The sequence below is a fragment of the Trachinotus anak genome, unplaced genomic scaffold (genome assembly GCF_046630095.1).
Source record: "Trachinotus anak isolate AG129_WGS33_773 ecotype Australia unplaced genomic scaffold, CSIRO_AGI_Tana_v1 ptg000011l, whole genome shotgun sequence".
Classification (NCBI taxonomy): Eukaryota; Metazoa; Chordata; class Actinopteri; order Carangiformes; family Carangidae; genus Trachinotus; species Trachinotus anak.
Genome location: NW_027273862.1, coordinates 9,295,344 through 9,313,744, shown reverse-complemented (window position 1 = coordinate 9,313,744; position 18,401 = coordinate 9,295,344). Strand labels below are relative to the sequence as shown.

The window sequence follows — 18,401 nt, the reverse complement described above, 5'->3', positions numbered from 1 at the left end:
TCTCCTCAAACCTTTCTGTCTTCCCAGCATTCATCCAACATTGCCCCTCCCTCCTTTACTTCTTATTGTCCCTCAAACAAGAGATCCTCATAAATAGGCCTGTGACAGCTGACAAAAGCAGGGGCATCCACAGAGGATACAGTCTCATTTTACACAAAGCTAATGACTAAATAAAGACTACCACTTAGGAGTGTGTGAGAGAGTGAGGCCTCCGTGGAGAGGCGATTGAAAAGCTACAGCCTGTCCTCTCGTCCCTCACACTCACATCTTCCTGTTCTTTTCCTTCATTTCCAGCCGCTCTTTCTCCTTCACTCTGTGCCTTTTAACAGACTGTTGTTGAAGAGTATACCTGTTCCCGGGACACTTGTTAGAGCTCCACTAGAGGATAAGTCTCAGGTCTGTAGCAGAGGAGAACCAAGTTCATCTCCATCCATGCAAAGGAATTCCCTTGACAAATCTGAGAAATCACATTTCTCAGCGGGCAAGTGTGTGTGTGTGTGTGTGTGTGTGTGTGTGTGTGTTCATACACAAATGAATGCGGATGAATGAACAGACACAGGTCAACATGTGCGATAAAAATGAAGTGGCATTAGTTAAACTAGACACAGCTACATACAGAATTTTCATAACTGTGAAATCACCATTTTCCAGGTATTAAAGCAGTAGTTCAACTGAAGTAAGAAGGCTCATGTGCTTTCTTGCAGACAGTTGGATGAGAAGATCGATAGCCTACTCTCTCACATATGGACGCTAAATATGAAGCTAAGCCAGCAGCCAATTAGCTTAGCTTAGCATAAAGTCTGGAAACATGGGGAAACAGCTAGCCTGGCTCTGTCCAAAGGTAAAACATCTGGTGCTATTTTTAACACATATTTTCTTTGATTAATCCAAACAAAAATTCAAATGTGTGTTAAATCTACCCATCCATCTATCTATGAACTTTCTACATGTATCCTGTTCTGGGTCATGAAGATTGGAGCCTTTCCAAGCAGGCATTGGGGAAAAGGAAGGGTTCACCCCGGACAGATCACAGGACTATCACACCCAGAATCACAGACTACATATTACTTCTGTGGACATTTTAAAGTTTCCAACTCACCTAAACAGCACATGTTATAAGTATGGTGGGAAACCAAATTTACCAAAATAAACCAAAGGGTTGTGAGTGTTGCTGAACACCTACTTGCCAAGAGTACATTCACAGTCCGGCTGGTCAGGGCTCCAAGGGCACTGGCACTCACACAGCTGTAGCCCCCCTCCACGTCCTGGACAGGCTGGCCATCCTTGGAGGTCGGCAGCAGGAGGAGGGATCCATTTGCCAAATACTGCAGATAATCATTGCCCTCCAGGGGCAGGGTCCTGCCATCCTGTAGCCATGTGATATTGAAAGGTGTATCGCTGGCCCCCAGATTGCAGTCCAGCAAGAGGGGCAAACCTGGTTCCAACACTACATGGCTGGGTCCAGCCCCGCAGCTCAGCTCCACCGAAACAGGCTTTTCTGTATGGGACAAAGGAAGAGAAGCCTTTTAACTATGCACTGTACCTGCAACTAAGTAGGTTCAGCTAAGCTCATCTTTATTCTAAAAAACATGTCCCTATACACCGGTATACATCTGTGTAGAATATATAAACAGAGTCTCGATGCAACCCTTTGTAGGGACCTTTTTATTGCGGTGTTAATACTCACAGCTCAACCTAATTACTACATGTTTTTTTTATTTATTGATCCGATTATTGTTACTTTATTACATCTGCATCATTTGTCATATTTGGCTATTTTTGTAGCAAAACTTCAATGGAGTCAGTAGCGCTGGCAGCACAGATGGATAGGGTTGGTGCATTCCAGAGGCAGGGTGTTTTGGGGACAGAGAGGAGGCCAGACTCAGGAGGAGGAGGAGGAGGAGCTCTGCAAATGAAATGGGTGTAGAAGCATGAAGGGATTTGTATGTCAGCAGCAGGACAATAAAGTCTGAGGGAGAGGGGAAGTCCTGGAGTGAGAGGTTGATGAGCTGGTGTGAGATGAGCAGCCACATAAACTGCAGTCAAAGGAGATGTTTTTTAACCACAGACATTTTACCCTGCTGAAACTTTCCAATGGTTTATTTTTTATTTTAACAATTTAATACGGCTCTAAAATTATAAGCATTTTATTAAGCACAGCATCATTTTTAAATAAAGTTTCAGATAATTAGTAGTGCAAATGAATACACCTGAAGTGAACTGTCAGTTTATTCTTCCCATGGCACTGTGCATCCAGATATTTTCATACACTCTTACACACTTTTAATTTTCCTAATCTTCCTAATACCTAATCTTTATATCACTGTATCTAACCTATACAATTTGATATTATCTCTGTTTTCTCCCTCTCTTTTAAAACAGTAAGCGCTGTGTTAATTCTTTTCTGTAAAGAACAAGATGAAGAGAGAGAAGGTAGTAAAAAAAAGTACCGGTAGAGATCTTAGGAGAAAAGAGAATCAGTGAAAAACTAAGAGGGGAAAGATCAAGCCAAAATCGGAGATGAGAAATAAATGGACCTGAACTGACTTAATATTTTGACATGATGGTACTTAATTATCTGTCATGAGGATGGGTGGATAGAATTATAATAGATAGAAACATAAGGGGAAAAAACTGAAAGTGTAGGGGCCAGGTGTAGCTCTACATTGCATTCCTTCCAGTAGACTACACATATTATCCTACACTTGATGTGTTGTTAATGCTTTTAATGAGCCCATACTGCATCATACATTATTCATTAACATCTGCTTTGTATCTTATCTGTGTAAGACCAGAGGAAATTCTTTTCCATGTTAAGTGGACAATAAAGTTAGATTACTATAACAGGAAAAAGGGTTAGACAGAACTTAAACAATGTGTTTCTTTTAGTGAGTGTGTAAATTGTAAAATATTTTTATGCCTGTAATGTTATTAAGGAAAAATTTTAAAATTACAAATCAAATTTTTAAAAGAACTACTTTCAAGAGGTTAGGTTAGTAGCAATTGCAATACAACATACAGTATTATTTACAGCACATTAGGCACACACAAGATGAACTTTAAAGAAATGAATTCACTGCAAATACAACATCCATAGTGTATCCATCATTTCACTGTTATGTATTTGTTCCTCTTTGTTGATGCAGTGTCTGTATTTCACATGTGTATCATGATTTTTAAAACTCTCCCCCTTGATATGATAGATAATTTAGTTTTAGCTTTTTGACTGAGGCACCTCCACTTTGACAGAGGAAGTTTAGTATCTTTGGAACAAGTTGCCTCATATTGCATATGCTGTATTTTTATTGTCTGACGTCCTCTACACACAGCCTGGCAGCAGATTTATGTTTTGTACAGCCGCCAATACTGCTGTTGCCGAATTCAACAGAACACATTTACACTGACAGTGAAAGTAGACATGTTTGAGTTGTTTACAGCTGGCAGTCATACCCTCCAACAGATGACGGTAGTCTGTCTGAATGTGGAAATTATTCAGTCTCATATCACTAGTTAGAAATTAGTTTTGACAGAGCCCTTGGAAAAAAAACAACATCCATAGATGTCCACAGTCAAAAACTTGGTAGCTTGACAATGTAAATCATGAAACTTCCTCATGTGTGCCTGTGTAAGTCATCTCATTTAATCAGAGGAAATGCATTTAATACAAATTGGTAACACACAGTACTCTAAAACTGGAATGTCAGCCAAGTAATGTCTACAAGTACCCAGCTAGCAAGAGATATGTGGGCTGTGCGGCTGCCTTGTGGCTAATCACTCATTCTAGCAGACTGTCACTCACTCTTCTGCATGCCACTCAGTATGTGAACAAAACATGAAGATTTTATGGAAACAGTTGCAAAATATAAGGGGCTTTTGGCTTTTGTTAGATTATAACCACTTTTGACAATATTTTTAACATGTAAAAATTTCTATAGTGCTTTTGAAGTGAAATTATTTGCAGACATTAAAGGGTTATATATGGGTTTACACATGAGGTTTACTTCTGTCTACAATCCAAATTTCTCTATAGGTGACAAATACAATGAATTGAGGTTAAGTCACTTTAAGTATCTTTTACATTAAGTCATTACATGATTTCATGTGTGCCTGTGTAGGTCATCTCATTTAAACGTCCCCCCTATAGCTCATTTGACAGACCTCTTTGAGAATCCAGCTTAAGAAACACTGTTTTCTCACAGAGGTGCACACACATGGACATACACACAGGCCGCTTTCTTTCAGCGTCTGTGGCGTTGGATTAATTAAGTTAATGGGAGATGAAATTTTTTCCTTGATTAAATGAGGCCTGACCCCCCACCATCATTTCCTGATGAAGAGGCTGGGTAATGCTGAGAAAAGCTGCTGTACTTTGCTCTGCCTCACACAAACACACACATACACACACACACCTGCCATGGAGACAAGATATTCATGTACACACTCACATGCACCTAAAACCCATACAAACATAGACACACATGTAAACACACTCAAACATGCACACAGTCTTGTAGGAAGAAAAACACTTGCACACACAAGCCCACCAACACACACTGATGCAGATCACCTCCACTGCTCCTCTCTTCCTCTCTCCCATTTCAACTAATTAGGTCTCATTAAGTCATTAAAACGTTAGCAGCCATTTCCCAGCTCACTGCCAGTGGTTTCACTTGGCGAGAGGTGGGGATCCTTCTGCGTTGATATGGAAGCCATTACGCCTCAAGAAACTGGATGGAGGCGTGATTACCAGTGTGAAAAATAGGGAAAAAAAGCAGGAAAACACTAATTTCCATTTAGCAAGGTTTAGATGTGTAAAACTAATTAATATGATAATAATAATAATTATTATTATTATTATTATTATAATCATGAGATTAGATGAAATGAAATGTTGCTGTTACTGAAATATGTTTAGAACCAAGGAGTAGCATGACCTACTATCCTTTAAAAAGTAGTGCTTATTTCATTTGGGAATTAAATGCTTGATATTCACACACACACACACACACACACACACACACACATTGGTGCCAGGACACTCGACTTGCCCTTGATTTGTGGACACGAGCAGAACACACATACATATTCACACACTAACATGTACCCACGCGCACACAAACACCCATATCAACACACAGACATACACTCCCGCTCCATAACTGTCAGCATCTCATGAGGACACGATGCCGTGAAGAGGGGGGATCTGTGAAGTGGCCATTTTGCCAGTTTACTGACAAGTGGGTGCTACTGGAAAGGACGGGGTACACACTCTGGGATATGGTAGTGGCTGTGCGGTCTCACTGAGCTGTACTGAATGGATTGTGATGGCACTGTGCCAAGAGGTTCATAGCTGACGCTAAGTAGAGAGAGGACAGTGGTTCACAAAAGGGAGAGAGGATAAAATAGAGACCAGCAGACAACAGGAGATGATCAAACACATAAAAAAAGAAAAAAAAAGCAGACATATCACACTTTAAAATGATACACTGCCCCTCTGCCTGAGCAGTAACAATTTTGACAACTTAACTGAATTTATAATAGCTCTCTAACTGTGCCAACAACAGTGATTTGGATAAAGTAAGAATACAGCTGATATATGGCCCAAATGAATTAAAATTTTTTTAGCATAGTAATTATTTAAATCTCTTTTTGTTAATATGGTGTTATTTCTGTTTTTGGTTTGATGTATGTTGTATAAGTTATATGCGAATAGATGCTGCAACACTGCAATTTCCCTTCGGGGATCAATAAAATATCTATCTATCCATCTAAATCACATGCGTGGTGTACCCCTATATTACCGTCATATATCAGGTGGATAAAATGAAAGACCGAAGGATGACTTGCTATCCTATTCACAATGAAAAGCAGAAAAAACAGAAGAGACAGAAGAGAAACAAAACAAACACAGACAAATGAACAGACTGTCTCTGTCACTCAGGCAGAGAAAAAGACAGAAAAGCCAGGAGAGATGGAAAAGTGAGGAGGGCAGTGCTCTTCATACCATCAACACTTATTCCGGTCCATATCTGTTAATGGATCACCTATTCACAAAATGTTCGGGAAAACAGAAGGAGAAAGAGGAGGAGCAGGAGGAGGAGAGTGTCCCAACACAGTGAATATTTCACCCGACCCAGCTCACTGTCAACAGACTGGACACCCCATGACCCTGAGGCCACAGCTCAGGTTTCCACAGCCTCCCAAGTGAAGTGATACAATACCTCATGCCTATGAGGAACTAGAGATATGCACAAAGAGACTCAGCTTTTTGTGGAATTTTAGCAGTGTTGCAAAGTCATTATGTTGTCCTCATGTGCATTATGCTGGCTTCTATATATTTGGCTGTTGTTATTACCAAGCTGGTGATATACAGTGAGAATTAATGAGTTTGTACTACAGAGAGCCATTAAAAACAAGAGGAGGTTTTACAGCCATGTTATCAGCTATGTGAGGCTCGCACAGCGGTGATTTGAATTAAATGCTAACGTCAACATGCACACTGACAATGTTAATATGCTATTAAGCAGGTAATGTTTAATATGTTAGATACCAGGTACCAAAATTAAACTTCTAGCCCAACGTATGCCTGAGTCCTTGGCCTGAGCCTGGCCCATACACTTCCACATATGAGCTGTTTGTGGCTTGAATAATTTTGCTACTTATATCTATCTTAGTTTAACATATTAAAAACATCTAAATTATACATCAAAACAGCTGAAATTAAATCTAATAGTGTTTGCTAGATTCTTTTAGCAATCCACGACAGTTTGTTCAATGAACTACTTCAGACAAAGGCAATTTATAGAGCAAGCTCATATAGATAACAAAGAATCATATTTTCTCACTTACCCCTTGTCAAGCAGGTGAAAGTGAAGGACCTTCAATTTTTGTATGCACCGTGACAAATAGACAAACGACACGCTAGCAGCTCTATGAGGCTGTGCGTAGGCACAGCAGTGCGCTGAGCTAAATGCTAATGACAGTATGCTAATGCCACAATGCTAACATGCTGATGTTTAGCAGCTAACATTATACTGTTTGCCACATTTGCCATCTTAGCGTATTGTGTTAGCACTGAATACAAACTATACAGCTGGGGATAACAAGAATGTCAGTTCTGTAGGTATTTGGTTATAGATCAAAATACAAAAGTTTTGGAAAAATTAAGAATTAAAAAGTTAAAGTCAATGCATCCTGAGCGGGACACGGATGTATGTGTCAAAGTTCTTGACTATCCATCCAAGAGTTATCAAGATATTTCACGAGACATCAAAATAATCAAGGGGACCATGAATGTCTGTACTAAAACATCAATCAACATCTATCCAATAACTGCTTTATTTTGGGCAAAGGTGGTGGACCAACCACCACAGCGATATTGTTGTTATCCATAAAACTACACTGCTAGCAGGGCTAAAACTATAAGTTATGAAGTTTTACATGAACAAGAGCTAACTTAACTGGAAGAGGCCTAAAACTTAAGGGGAGGAGATGTGAGGGAAGAAGTGGAAAGAGAAGATGTAAGACCACGAAAGAGAATTATGGAATGAAATAGAGGACTGAGCAGTGCAGATATGATTAGAGCTGCCTTGTGACTCAATTGAAAGAGAGCAGTGAAATGTGATTACAGACGATTTTGTGAAGAGGGACCACTAAAGCACTCAAATGCAGTGATAACCAGATCGCCTTGTACATCTTTTAAATTGACATAGCGGCAGTAGATAATTGCTATGAGTTGTTCCTGAATGATATCAGCAATGTTTTGTATTTTGTACCTTGGCAGTATACTGGTCTCGGACAAAACAGGGTTGTAGAACATCACTATGCACTGAAACCTAAATACAGGCAGAGTAGACAGGGACAGATGGTCTGATTGATAGCACTGAGCGGTTTGCAGTAGGAAACTGTGTGTGTGTGTGTGTGTGTGTGTGTGTGTGTGTGTGTGTGTGTGGTACATCTGGATGCCACAAACCAAACCTCAAACCAAGCTCAACTAGTGCTCAGCTGTTGTTATACTGTCTTTCTTTGCTAATTCAATTACCTTACATCGATAACCACAGAGTGAAAAATAGCCCTGGCACTTACATGTACTTGTGGCCAAAAAAACTACCCGGCGTGTGAATAAATCAATATTTTGAAGCCGCAGTTGTGATAATCTGAGCAGAGAGGCCGCTTGCGATAAAACCCTGCGGGGAAGCAGAGACTCTCATGTTTCAGTATCCAGGTGGAAATGCCTGTGCAAGAACAAGAAACTGCTAGTCTAAATATTTAGGCTTTTATCTCGTATCGCTTTGTCTCTGGCTTTTCATGTTAAAGATATTGCCTTGGGTGTTGGGGTCTTTCTGTTAACATGTAAAGCACCATCTGAACCCTGCTAAACATTCAAACCTCTTAAGGATCCTTAGATTGTTTACTAATTAAGCAAAGCTACAGACAGAGGGCTCAACATTTCACTGGATCCACAGTGAGGCTGTGAGTCACTCAACAATCTGAACAGCTGCCGTGTCGGGTGTTAACCGTTCCAGTTGTGTTTCCTCCCATGATGATACTGCAGGGTTGTTCTCACACCATCCACACAACAAACAGACTCTCACTTCCACTATCATAGAACCAATAAAATGAATCAAATATTTTATTCTCACCTTGAGCACGGGAGGGTTGGTGGAGTTTAGGGCTGCAATATTAATAGAAAACTTTATTTACTTTAGTGGATGCATTTTTTTCCCTGATGGAAAACTGTTATAAAGATATCTTTCTAATATTAATCTATCTATCTATCTATCTATCTATCTATTTTAAAATGAAATTAATTGCTTATTTTCAATATTGATTGGTTTTATTTTGTTCAATTAATCCCTTAGTTGTTTTCTCAGTAAAATACCACAAAATTGACCAATAGTAAAAAAGATGTTAAAGTTACTATCATAGAAGATGAAGAAAACCAGTAGAAATTCACGTTTGAGAAACTGGAATCTATGAATTTTGGGCTTTTTTTTTTAATTAGTTAAACGATTCTTTAATACAAAAATAGTTGCTGACTGGTTATCTTTCAATCGACTTATTAATTAAGTAACCAATCTTTCAGCTCTGGTTTCCAACTTGTGATGTTTTTGTCAACCTGCCTCTGTACTTGTAATGCTGCACCGAGCTGTACAAAAGCTCTACTGTCGAACGTGAAATACAAAGTTTCTATGTTCTGCATACAGTAATGAACTAGAAACTTGACATTTCCACTTACAATTAGTGAGGTCATACAGTGACTCTCCTCTCACTGCCAGAGCAACAACAAATGACATGAAACTGCACAATGAATAAGAGGTTGCGGTGAGACAAACACGGCTGTTATGTCCCACGAAACTTGTGTGTGTGCGAGGGGGGGGGGGACAGGGAGCTGAACAAAGAATGAAGCGTAGAGAATGAGGGAGGGGGCATCCCAGTGCAGCCCCTCATGCCTCCTGCTCTACGTATAGTGCTCATTCATCCTGGTCTGGCTTCCTCCAATCACAGAGCGACGGTCCCGCAGGCAGGGCCTACCAGCAGCGTGGGGCCTCCACATGGCCATGTCAAGGGCCAGGCCCACTTGCATGAGTCAACATAGCGAGCAATAAAACTAACATGGGAGTAACATGGGAGATCTGAATCACAATCTGTTTATTCACGCAGCAGCACAGTGAATGTCCAGGAATGTGTGCTCACAACAGTGGGGTACAAAACTGGCAATACAAAGGTTCTCGGTGTGCAGGGCAAAAGGAAACACTGGAAGATATTTGATGGAAAATAGACGACAAAGATGCAAAGACAGGAGAGAAGGCACAGGCTGAACAATCCAACACCTCTCTCTCCCTCGACACTGCTCTTTGAAGTGAGGCACATGTACATTAGGCCTTTAATGCTTGTGTTTAAGGATCAGGATTGAACATCTTGTACAGGGTCAGGATGATGAATGAAACTGCGTGACACTATTTGGAACTTCACACATTATGCTCGCACTGGGTTCTCAAAAATCCTCCGTCACTGATGTGAGAGGGATGTGCTGTGATCTGAGTAATAAACTGCAGTTGAATGACCACGGAGGGGCGTGTGTCCTCAGTATGAATGCACAAATGATTTATAAATGTATGCTCTCTCTTTTGACTTCTAGGCATGCAGATTTCTTGAACTCCATACCCTCTGCAGCATGTTCTCATTAATATAGCATAACTCTACAGTTAAACTACAACTCAGGGGTGACATTGCAATATTTATTTATAATTACCTACACACACACACACACACACACACACACACACACACAGCCACCTCATGTGACCAAGCTGACAGCAGGGAGGAATGGAAGGAATGTGAATGCAGGTTAGTTGACCAAGTGAGCGCCACCAGTCTGCTGCTTCTCTCACAAAGCCACACACACACACACACACACACAAACAAAGATAACACTACAGTGGTAGAATAAAAGCCATGGTAATTAACACATAGTGAGTAATCAAGCTGTGCCATCTTACCAGAGTGATAAGTTGACTATCTTCAAAAATCCAAATAATCCCTGAGTATATTTGTGGAACGACAGAATGACCATTACAATAAGGAGCCGGTTGACTGGCTCGCTGCAATGTTCGGTAACCTCATTACACACAGTATTGCTGAAGCTTCACTAATCAGTCTTAACGTAATGTTTAAATGCAGATGATGTTCAAGACTGGGCTATGGGTAGAGCTGGTGCTGGGATTCAAATGAAGTTATGATTAGATCTTGGAGTGAGGCTGATGCTGGATACGGCTCAAATAATATAAAGCATACCACCTTCAATGCAACTGTGACTCTGACCTGAGCATTTCCGCAAAATCCCATCATGTACAGACATCAGATACAGTGTGGCAAACCTCTATGACACAGTAAACCAACAGGATGAAGTAGCACAATCCGTCTCAGTTGCATCACTGCAGTTGTAATATTAATTTGTGCTCCCGGGATCAAAGAATTAACAGGGAGCAGCGTTTCCAAAGAGCAACCTGGAAATAGACTGACTCACCAACATTTGATCTCCATGTGCAACTGAGGTGCAACTCAGTGCAAAAGCTGAACCGAGAACAAGACCGTTGAGCCTGCAGGATATGTTTTACATGTTGCCATCATTTTAAAAGGGCTACCTTGTGAATAAAAGAACTTATATTACCAATAAAGATTACATATATACTGTATATATATATATATATATATATATATATATATATATATATAGAGGGTATGGCATTTTGGCAAATAGTGTGCAAACCAATGGGATTTGACTATGAAGTGAGGCTTTGTGAGCTATGTAAGCAACAATACTTTTGTAAAAATGGCTAGATAGACACATGTACACAGATACATACAAGTAAACTTATCATTAGCGCACAAAGGCTCATTTTTTGATATTTCTTAGAGGCCATGCAATTTAAAACTGAAAAAAAAAGCACTGGCAAAGTGAACTGAACACAATTCTTGCATATCCCAAGAGACGAATCATTTGAATTCATAGCAGACAAAATCGAGCTCAAGACTTCCTTTCCCTTCATACAAACACCTCCGTGCTTGAGACTGCCTCCCTGGCAGCATGAATAGGCGCACACAGGGCACCATAAAAATCAACATATTCACTGTACAAATATACCCAGTTGAAACTCAGCCCAAGGCATCTTTAAATAATATGCATCCTAATTTAGCATGGACTCTCTGGGGAGGAGATCAAGATGCACTCACAAATCGCAGCTGACACACCCACACTCTCACACAAGCAAGCAAACAAGCACACAGACGGGCACACGGGGTGTATGTACCTCAGCAAACACACATGCAGATACTTAATTTACTGCTAATATGTAATGAGCTTTTCTCCACAGGCGCTGCTGTCCAACGAGCTCTGGTTTCAAGTCTCAAGAGGGCTGAGTGTGTGTGTGTGTGTGTGTGTTCACAGAATTACTGAATAAGAAAATGGAAAGTGGTAAGCTTGAGCGCAGGAAAAGTTCAAATGAAATAACAACTGCATCGTCATTAAACACACTATTTACATAAATACATCATCTACAATTAAATTACAAATGCAATTACATGAGGCCATTAAGATGGTGTGTTGAGAAAATGGAGAGGATCATCTGCTCCAGAACATCGAGGAAGAGAAGGTGATAGTGAGATAAAAGTAGATCTTTTTTATACATTCAGCCACTGCATTTACTTGTCAGGATGAGACACCATAAATGCAACGTAAACACAGAAACAATTTTAGTGACATCATAGCAGTTACACACTGTGTACAGTGCAAGGGCCGATGAAAAGACATACTGCAGACAGCATACATCCCTCAACAACTTCAATATTTAATATTCTGTAACTGCTGCTATATGGGAGGGTGAACAGCTGGCCCTGTGGCATAGACACAGCAAACTGGAGCTGAACAGACTTTTAACATTCAAGATGATGGTAAGGTTTGGATGAGAGCAGCAGATATTCTTCCTGCAGTGGCTGAGGAAGTTCAACCTGCCACAAAAGTTCTGTTTGTTAGTCTGTGTGGTTTTAAGTACGAGTTACACCAACAGCTCTTTGGATGGGGATGCATCCTTGGCCAAGTTCTGATACCAGTTTCATACCAAGTATGAAAATGTAGGATGAAGGATAACCTCCAAAAGCACCAGCTGGAGGACAACTAGTGCCAGGGACCAAAACCAAGCTTTAACGGAAACTTTAAAGCCGCTCCGCTAATTTGGTTTACCACTTTTAGTGCCAATCTACAGGATCATCAGCTGTTCGTTCGCTGCCTGCCCAGTGATACAGTGACGCCCTCCACTTCACTGTGCTGCAAACTCGTATTTGTGCATTTAGTGGTAAAAGTTGAACTTTGAATTTCACGTCAATTAACCTTGTTCAGACTTTTTGAAAAAATGATACAATATTTGTAACACACCAACCTCACTATATTCAAAATATCTTCCTCTGACACTGCACCAAGCTGAAAATGGAACCCCTTGTGTAACTTTACATCTCCATAATATCTCAGCTACAGAATGGACTTTGCTCCACAGTACCCCAGTGCAGTGTGTGGAATAAATGGTTGACTCAAAACACAGTTCCCTCCCACCACGTGGCAAATTTTCCTCGGCTATTGCATGGAAATATTCAATTTCATGAAACAAGCTGCTGAGATGACACCATCTGACTGGGGAATACCGGAGGAAAAACAGTAGGTCTTTTTGCCTAGAACAGAAACAGACTGCATGTTCTATTTCACAATAAAAGAATATAATTAATCCGTCTCACAAGTGGTCACACAGAGGTAATCTAAGGCGATTCCAGAGCTAAAATTATGACATCAGTGGCGTGGTGTTGTTGATGGGCAGGCTCACACCCTTAACAGGCATTTACAGAGCACATGAGCAAATGCTCCTCATTTAGATATGAGAATATGATTTTCTATTTTCTATCTGTATAATGTTACATTACGGCTTAATACAGGGATGAAGAGGCTGTGATGAAAACATAATGCAATCATAGATACTCTAATTACTGCAGACTGTAGAAATGTGGCGGACGCTGAGCTTAAAGATGACATTAAAGGCATTTCAAAAGCAATTAGAGTAAATTGTTCTAAATGTTAATAACAAAGCAATTAAACAGTTCTTTTGAAAATGGCAGAGTATTAACGTTCAACATTAAAAACATTGTTTTTAAGCCACGCCACTTTTTGCTGGATATAAAATACTGAGATTTGTCTTTATCGACAACATGTAAGGAGACACCGGTTGTGAGGAACCTACAGACTTATCAGAGAGTTATTGCCTAAATGTGCTCCCCTCAGCTGGACAGAGCTTCACAGTGAGTTTAATCTCACTGTTCAGACGTCTGACCCTCAACTTTACTGTTTGCTTCACTCTCACTGCTTTAATAAAGCTGTTTCCACTGATATCTGTGAAAAAAGCTCTAAAAAAAACTAACTGTTGGTAGAGACCAAAAACAGAGCTCAAACTGAATCATATTTACCAGATGCCCTGAAATACGACTCCAAATGAATGATGGTGTTGCTCCATAGCTGCTGGAATTGTAAATAAGGAACAGTTTGCTCGGGGTGTTGCCTTTCTGTGTGTTGTTTGCATGTTCTCTCTGTGTCTGCTGTTTGCTGCAGGTACTCAGGAGTTTCTTCCACTGACATGCAGAAGATGCTGGGAAAGGAAATTAATTTGAAGTATTCCTCGCAGATCACACTGTGCTGCTCCTGTGGAATTGCAAGAGACTGCTGTTGCTCTGGGCATCTCCCAAAGTTGTAACTGTGTGAGTATAAATCCATCACGTGAGCTCGATCAACGCTGGCTGGTGCACAAAAAGTGACAAGGAGGACTGAGAGGAGATATTTAATAAGAGTTCATGTGAGCTGTTTGGCTGTTAATGCAAAAGTTTTTCAGAACAGTGTAGAGACATTTGGGAAATAGACAACCTCATACTCCTCGCCTACACTTCATCTTGCAACAGTTGCTGTGTTAACAATTTTCTTGTGCATATAAAAAAAGGCCAAAGGCGTTACAATAATCAGATTCATTTGCTCATAAAGTCTCGCAGGACTGCAGATGTTTTTTTTGTCCATTATTAACTGAGCAGTAAGGACTGTGAACACACAGACACCCAGGCACTCACACTCATTCATTTTCTTGTGATGTGTTAAGTGAGGCTGACATATTTTCATTTGATCTTTAGAATGGACAAAACAAGTTCTTTGTTTGTGGATGTAGCAATGGCCCTTGCCCTCAAATTCGCCCCACCAGCACCCGCCAATTCATCCCTGTCCCACAATCGCCCCCAGCCCCCACTCACCACCAGCCTCAGTTCCCACAACCACCAACACCCACAACATTCATGCTCCAGTTTCAAAACCGAACAAAACACATGCAGAGGGAAAGAGAGAGAGGGAGAGACACGCACACACCAAGCCGCCCTGTGCTGTTTACTGGTCTTGATGACTAATAACAATGCAGTGTAATTATTGGGTAATAATATATGATAAATATTAATCTCTTCTAATGATCATAAAGCAAGATGCAGCCATCAGCAGAGCTCATGAATGCAAATGTGAATTTCGCTCTGAAGCAAAACATTTTTTGATGGCAACTATTCAATATTACAGTGGATTTTAGTCTGTGATTCCTTTAATGTTCTTTTAATCCTTTTTTGTAAATGTGTTGTTTCACACACTCAAATGCTCAAAGATACCAAGCAAACTGTCAAAACTTTGGTACCGCCCTTTAGTGATAAATCTCGCAGTGTAAATAAATCAGGTCCCTCCTCACTCCTATCACAGACAACCTCCATCACAATCGCCATTTACCTGCAAAAGATTTCATCATCTGGATGTGATCACCCCCGGTGTGACACTCACTCTCCTGTCAGGAGAATCTCAAGGGGAGTAATTCCTTATTCTGCCTCAGCTGGAGTCTGTGGGGCATGGTAATCTACCTCAATATAAATCGTATCCTCTGACCTTCTGCTACTATATCAGATGGAAGTCAAGGAGGCATACCTCTAGTTGCCTCCCTTTTAAAGCCTCTATTTGCATAATTGAACAATGAATAACAGAACTTATGCGATAAAATTCTACAGTATCTCAGAGGGAGATGGGAGGTCTATCAGGATGTACTTTCAAGTTTCTGAGATATCCATTCTGCAGCGCTTCACTTTTCACCACCACACCGGTCCTTGCTCACAGTATTGCTTTATTTCTCAATCGCTGTTGGTAGCAATCACTGCAGAGCATGTCATGCTGGAGTTGAAGCAGCAGCACGTCTATGATGCAAGTGAGCCCCAGGCACAAGAGGGGGATAAAATTATAAATGGAAAAATTTTTAGTGCTGCTGCTGTATTGGATATAATATATAAACACAACCACACAACAATATCTACACATACTGTGTATTACAGAGAAGATGTGGTAGTCTCTCTCTCTCTCTCTCTCTCTCTCCCTGTCAAACACATACACAGTCACACTTCCCTCCATGATACAGATACACCTGTTAACATGTTAATTGCTTGGTACTTCAGTCTCGAACACTCACACAGTTAAAACTTGGAAGCAGAATACTACAGCTACATTATGACGATTGACCTCAGTTCACACAGTCTGATGATAGCTGGTTACATTTCACACCTCTTTCACTCCCCAAAGCTCTGTAACAAAGACAATGCGGGCAATGTGCTTCACTCCACCACTGTTACTTCTGTTCCCTCTTCACCTGTAGCTTGTTCTAGTGATTTCTTACAGCCATGCAGAAAACTTCTCAGGACCACGGTGGGACAAAAACACATGTGTAGGCTTTGTTCTGTGGGACTCCTTCAAGAATGAGTTTTTAGGAAAGCAATGCATGCCCCCCCCCCCCCCCCCCCTCTCTCCAGAGCATTTAACTGAGTAACCTTATCTGATATTCTGCACAGGTCTTTGTCATGCAAATGCTGTGGCCACTCGTCGTCGCCTGTGTGGGCAGACTTTGCTCTCCCACCAGCCCGCTTCCACTCACTGGAGCTACTGTGCATCTTTCTCTAGCACCTCCCAAACTATTTCTTTCTGCAACATAAGACCGCGTATTTATACATACATACATATATATATGTGTGTGTGTGTGTGTGTGTGCGTGTGTGTGTCCTTTTGATGACATTACGACTCTTTTCACATATTCCTCCGCTCAACTTTACGAGCCGGTGGTTACAACCACACGCCATGCGCACAGTCGGTTAAGATCGTTAAACTGTAAGAAAGAAGTTCCGACTTTTTGGCAAAGCAATCGACACATGTGAGACTGGTTTGCTTGCAGGGCGCTCCGCTCTCATTAAGCACCACATCTCCGCTGACTGAGCCCAAACTTCCCCGGCCGGTTCAAAGCCCCCTGGCCGCCCTGTGGCAACGTTCAGGGCTGCTCCTTGGGCAATGTGCTGCAACTTCATAACGCCAAGAGCTTCCAGCGGGTCCTGGGAGAGGCACCGGTGAAGTAACCGTACACCAGCGCCTCATAAGCGCCGGAGAGGCCACATGGGGTGAACACAGAACAGTACGGAGGAGAAATAGCGAAGGACCGTGCAAGGTGCAGAATCGCCCAGTAGCTCTCCCCTATCTTTTATAACAGCCCACTTGTGTTGCGAGTTACTGCACTTCAGCGCAATAAGAGTGGCCCGCCGCCTCGCACATGCACTCCCCTGAAAAGCCTGCAAATGATGAAAGTGAGCGCTTTACCTTGCTTGGATGGACCACAAAACAGCGAAAGAAGACAGAACAGCCAAATTGTACTCTCCACCGCCATGTACAGCCTTTGATTTCCACCAGCGGGGTAGCAGCGTGCGTCTGTACAACCAGCTATACCGTTATAGCTACATGCATATGTCGGAATCCGCTATTGTTTCCGCCGGTGCGTGAAAGAGTCTCTGTGAATGTTTAGCTCTCTTTGGTTAACAGTCCCCTGGCTTTCCTAACAATAGGGTTGCATTAGACGGAGGAGAGCCGTCGTGTCTCTCGGCGCTCCAACGCCATGTTGCGAACGAATTTTAAGTGTGTGTTGGCTGCTGGTCCACACACACACACACACACACACACACACACACATGCGCATGGACGTGCGTGTGCACCAGACACTGGCAGGTCGTCGCTGGAGTCCTGAAAAGCAGTCGGTGATTCTAACACACCCCTTCCTCTTCCTTTTTTGTTCAGCTCCATGCTTTCAACTCACACTTGGAGGAGCGATTCAAAGCGGATACACCGTAGAGACACTTGATATCACATTTGTCAAAATATATTTTACCCCAGGCGCCCTCTCTGCCCGTCTGTCTGGGGCGATGGATTCGTTAGGGGAATGCTTCATTCTCTGCTGGAGCAAAACGAAGTGTGGAGAGTGGTCTGGCTGGGCGGTTATCTGTAATGACTGTTAATGTGTTGCCCTGAATGAACCCAGTGTCGGAAGACACTACTTCATACAGTCAGAAAAACGTGTTTCAGTGAGAACCTTGGCTTCCAATCATGAAAAATCTACGCTCATTCATTATTACAACTTGTGAAATGGACCGTGGTGTGTTTCAGATTTCATGCAGCATGCACCTTTGTTTATGCACATACATGGACATGTGTGCTTGGCTGCATTAATGCTACCGTGTGATAAAGCAGGTCTGAGTAAAAAAAAAAAAAAAAAAAAAAAATGGAGAGCAGGAGAGGCACATGTGCTTTCTGAACAAGAACAAGGAGGAGGAGGAGGAGGTGTGTGTGTATATGTCTGTGTGTGTGTGTGTGTTTGTGTGTGTCTGTCTGGGGGGGTGTGGGGGGCGTTGGTGGTGTGCATCCCAATCAATCAACCAGCCTGCCTCCTGCACTGAGTGCTAAGGGGACCCGCTGACTTTTGCATGCAACCACA

At 41.6% G+C, this 18,401-nt stretch overlaps 1 protein-coding gene across 2 annotated transcripts in view; it reads right to left on the bottom strand.

Annotated features, from left to right (window-relative positions):
* Nucleotides 1-17,858, bottom strand: part of igdcc4 (immunoglobulin superfamily, DCC subclass, member 4) — a 45,265-nt gene extending 27,407 nt beyond the window's left edge. Inside the window, exons 1-2 of one of the 2 annotated variants that reach the window (XM_071488857.1) lie at nt 17,237-17,858; nt 1,184-1,498 (exon numbers count right to left, since the gene is read on the bottom strand). In XM_071488857.1, the coding sequence (XP_071344958.1) occupies nt 1,184-1,498; nt 17,237-17,303 (382 nt within the window). In that variant the 5' untranslated portion in view covers nt 17,304-17,858. The remainder of the gene's footprint in view (nt 1-1,183; nt 1,499-17,236) is intronic. The other variant, XM_071488855.1, reaches the window with a different exon arrangement.
* Nucleotides 17,859-18,401: the final 543 nt, after the last annotated feature.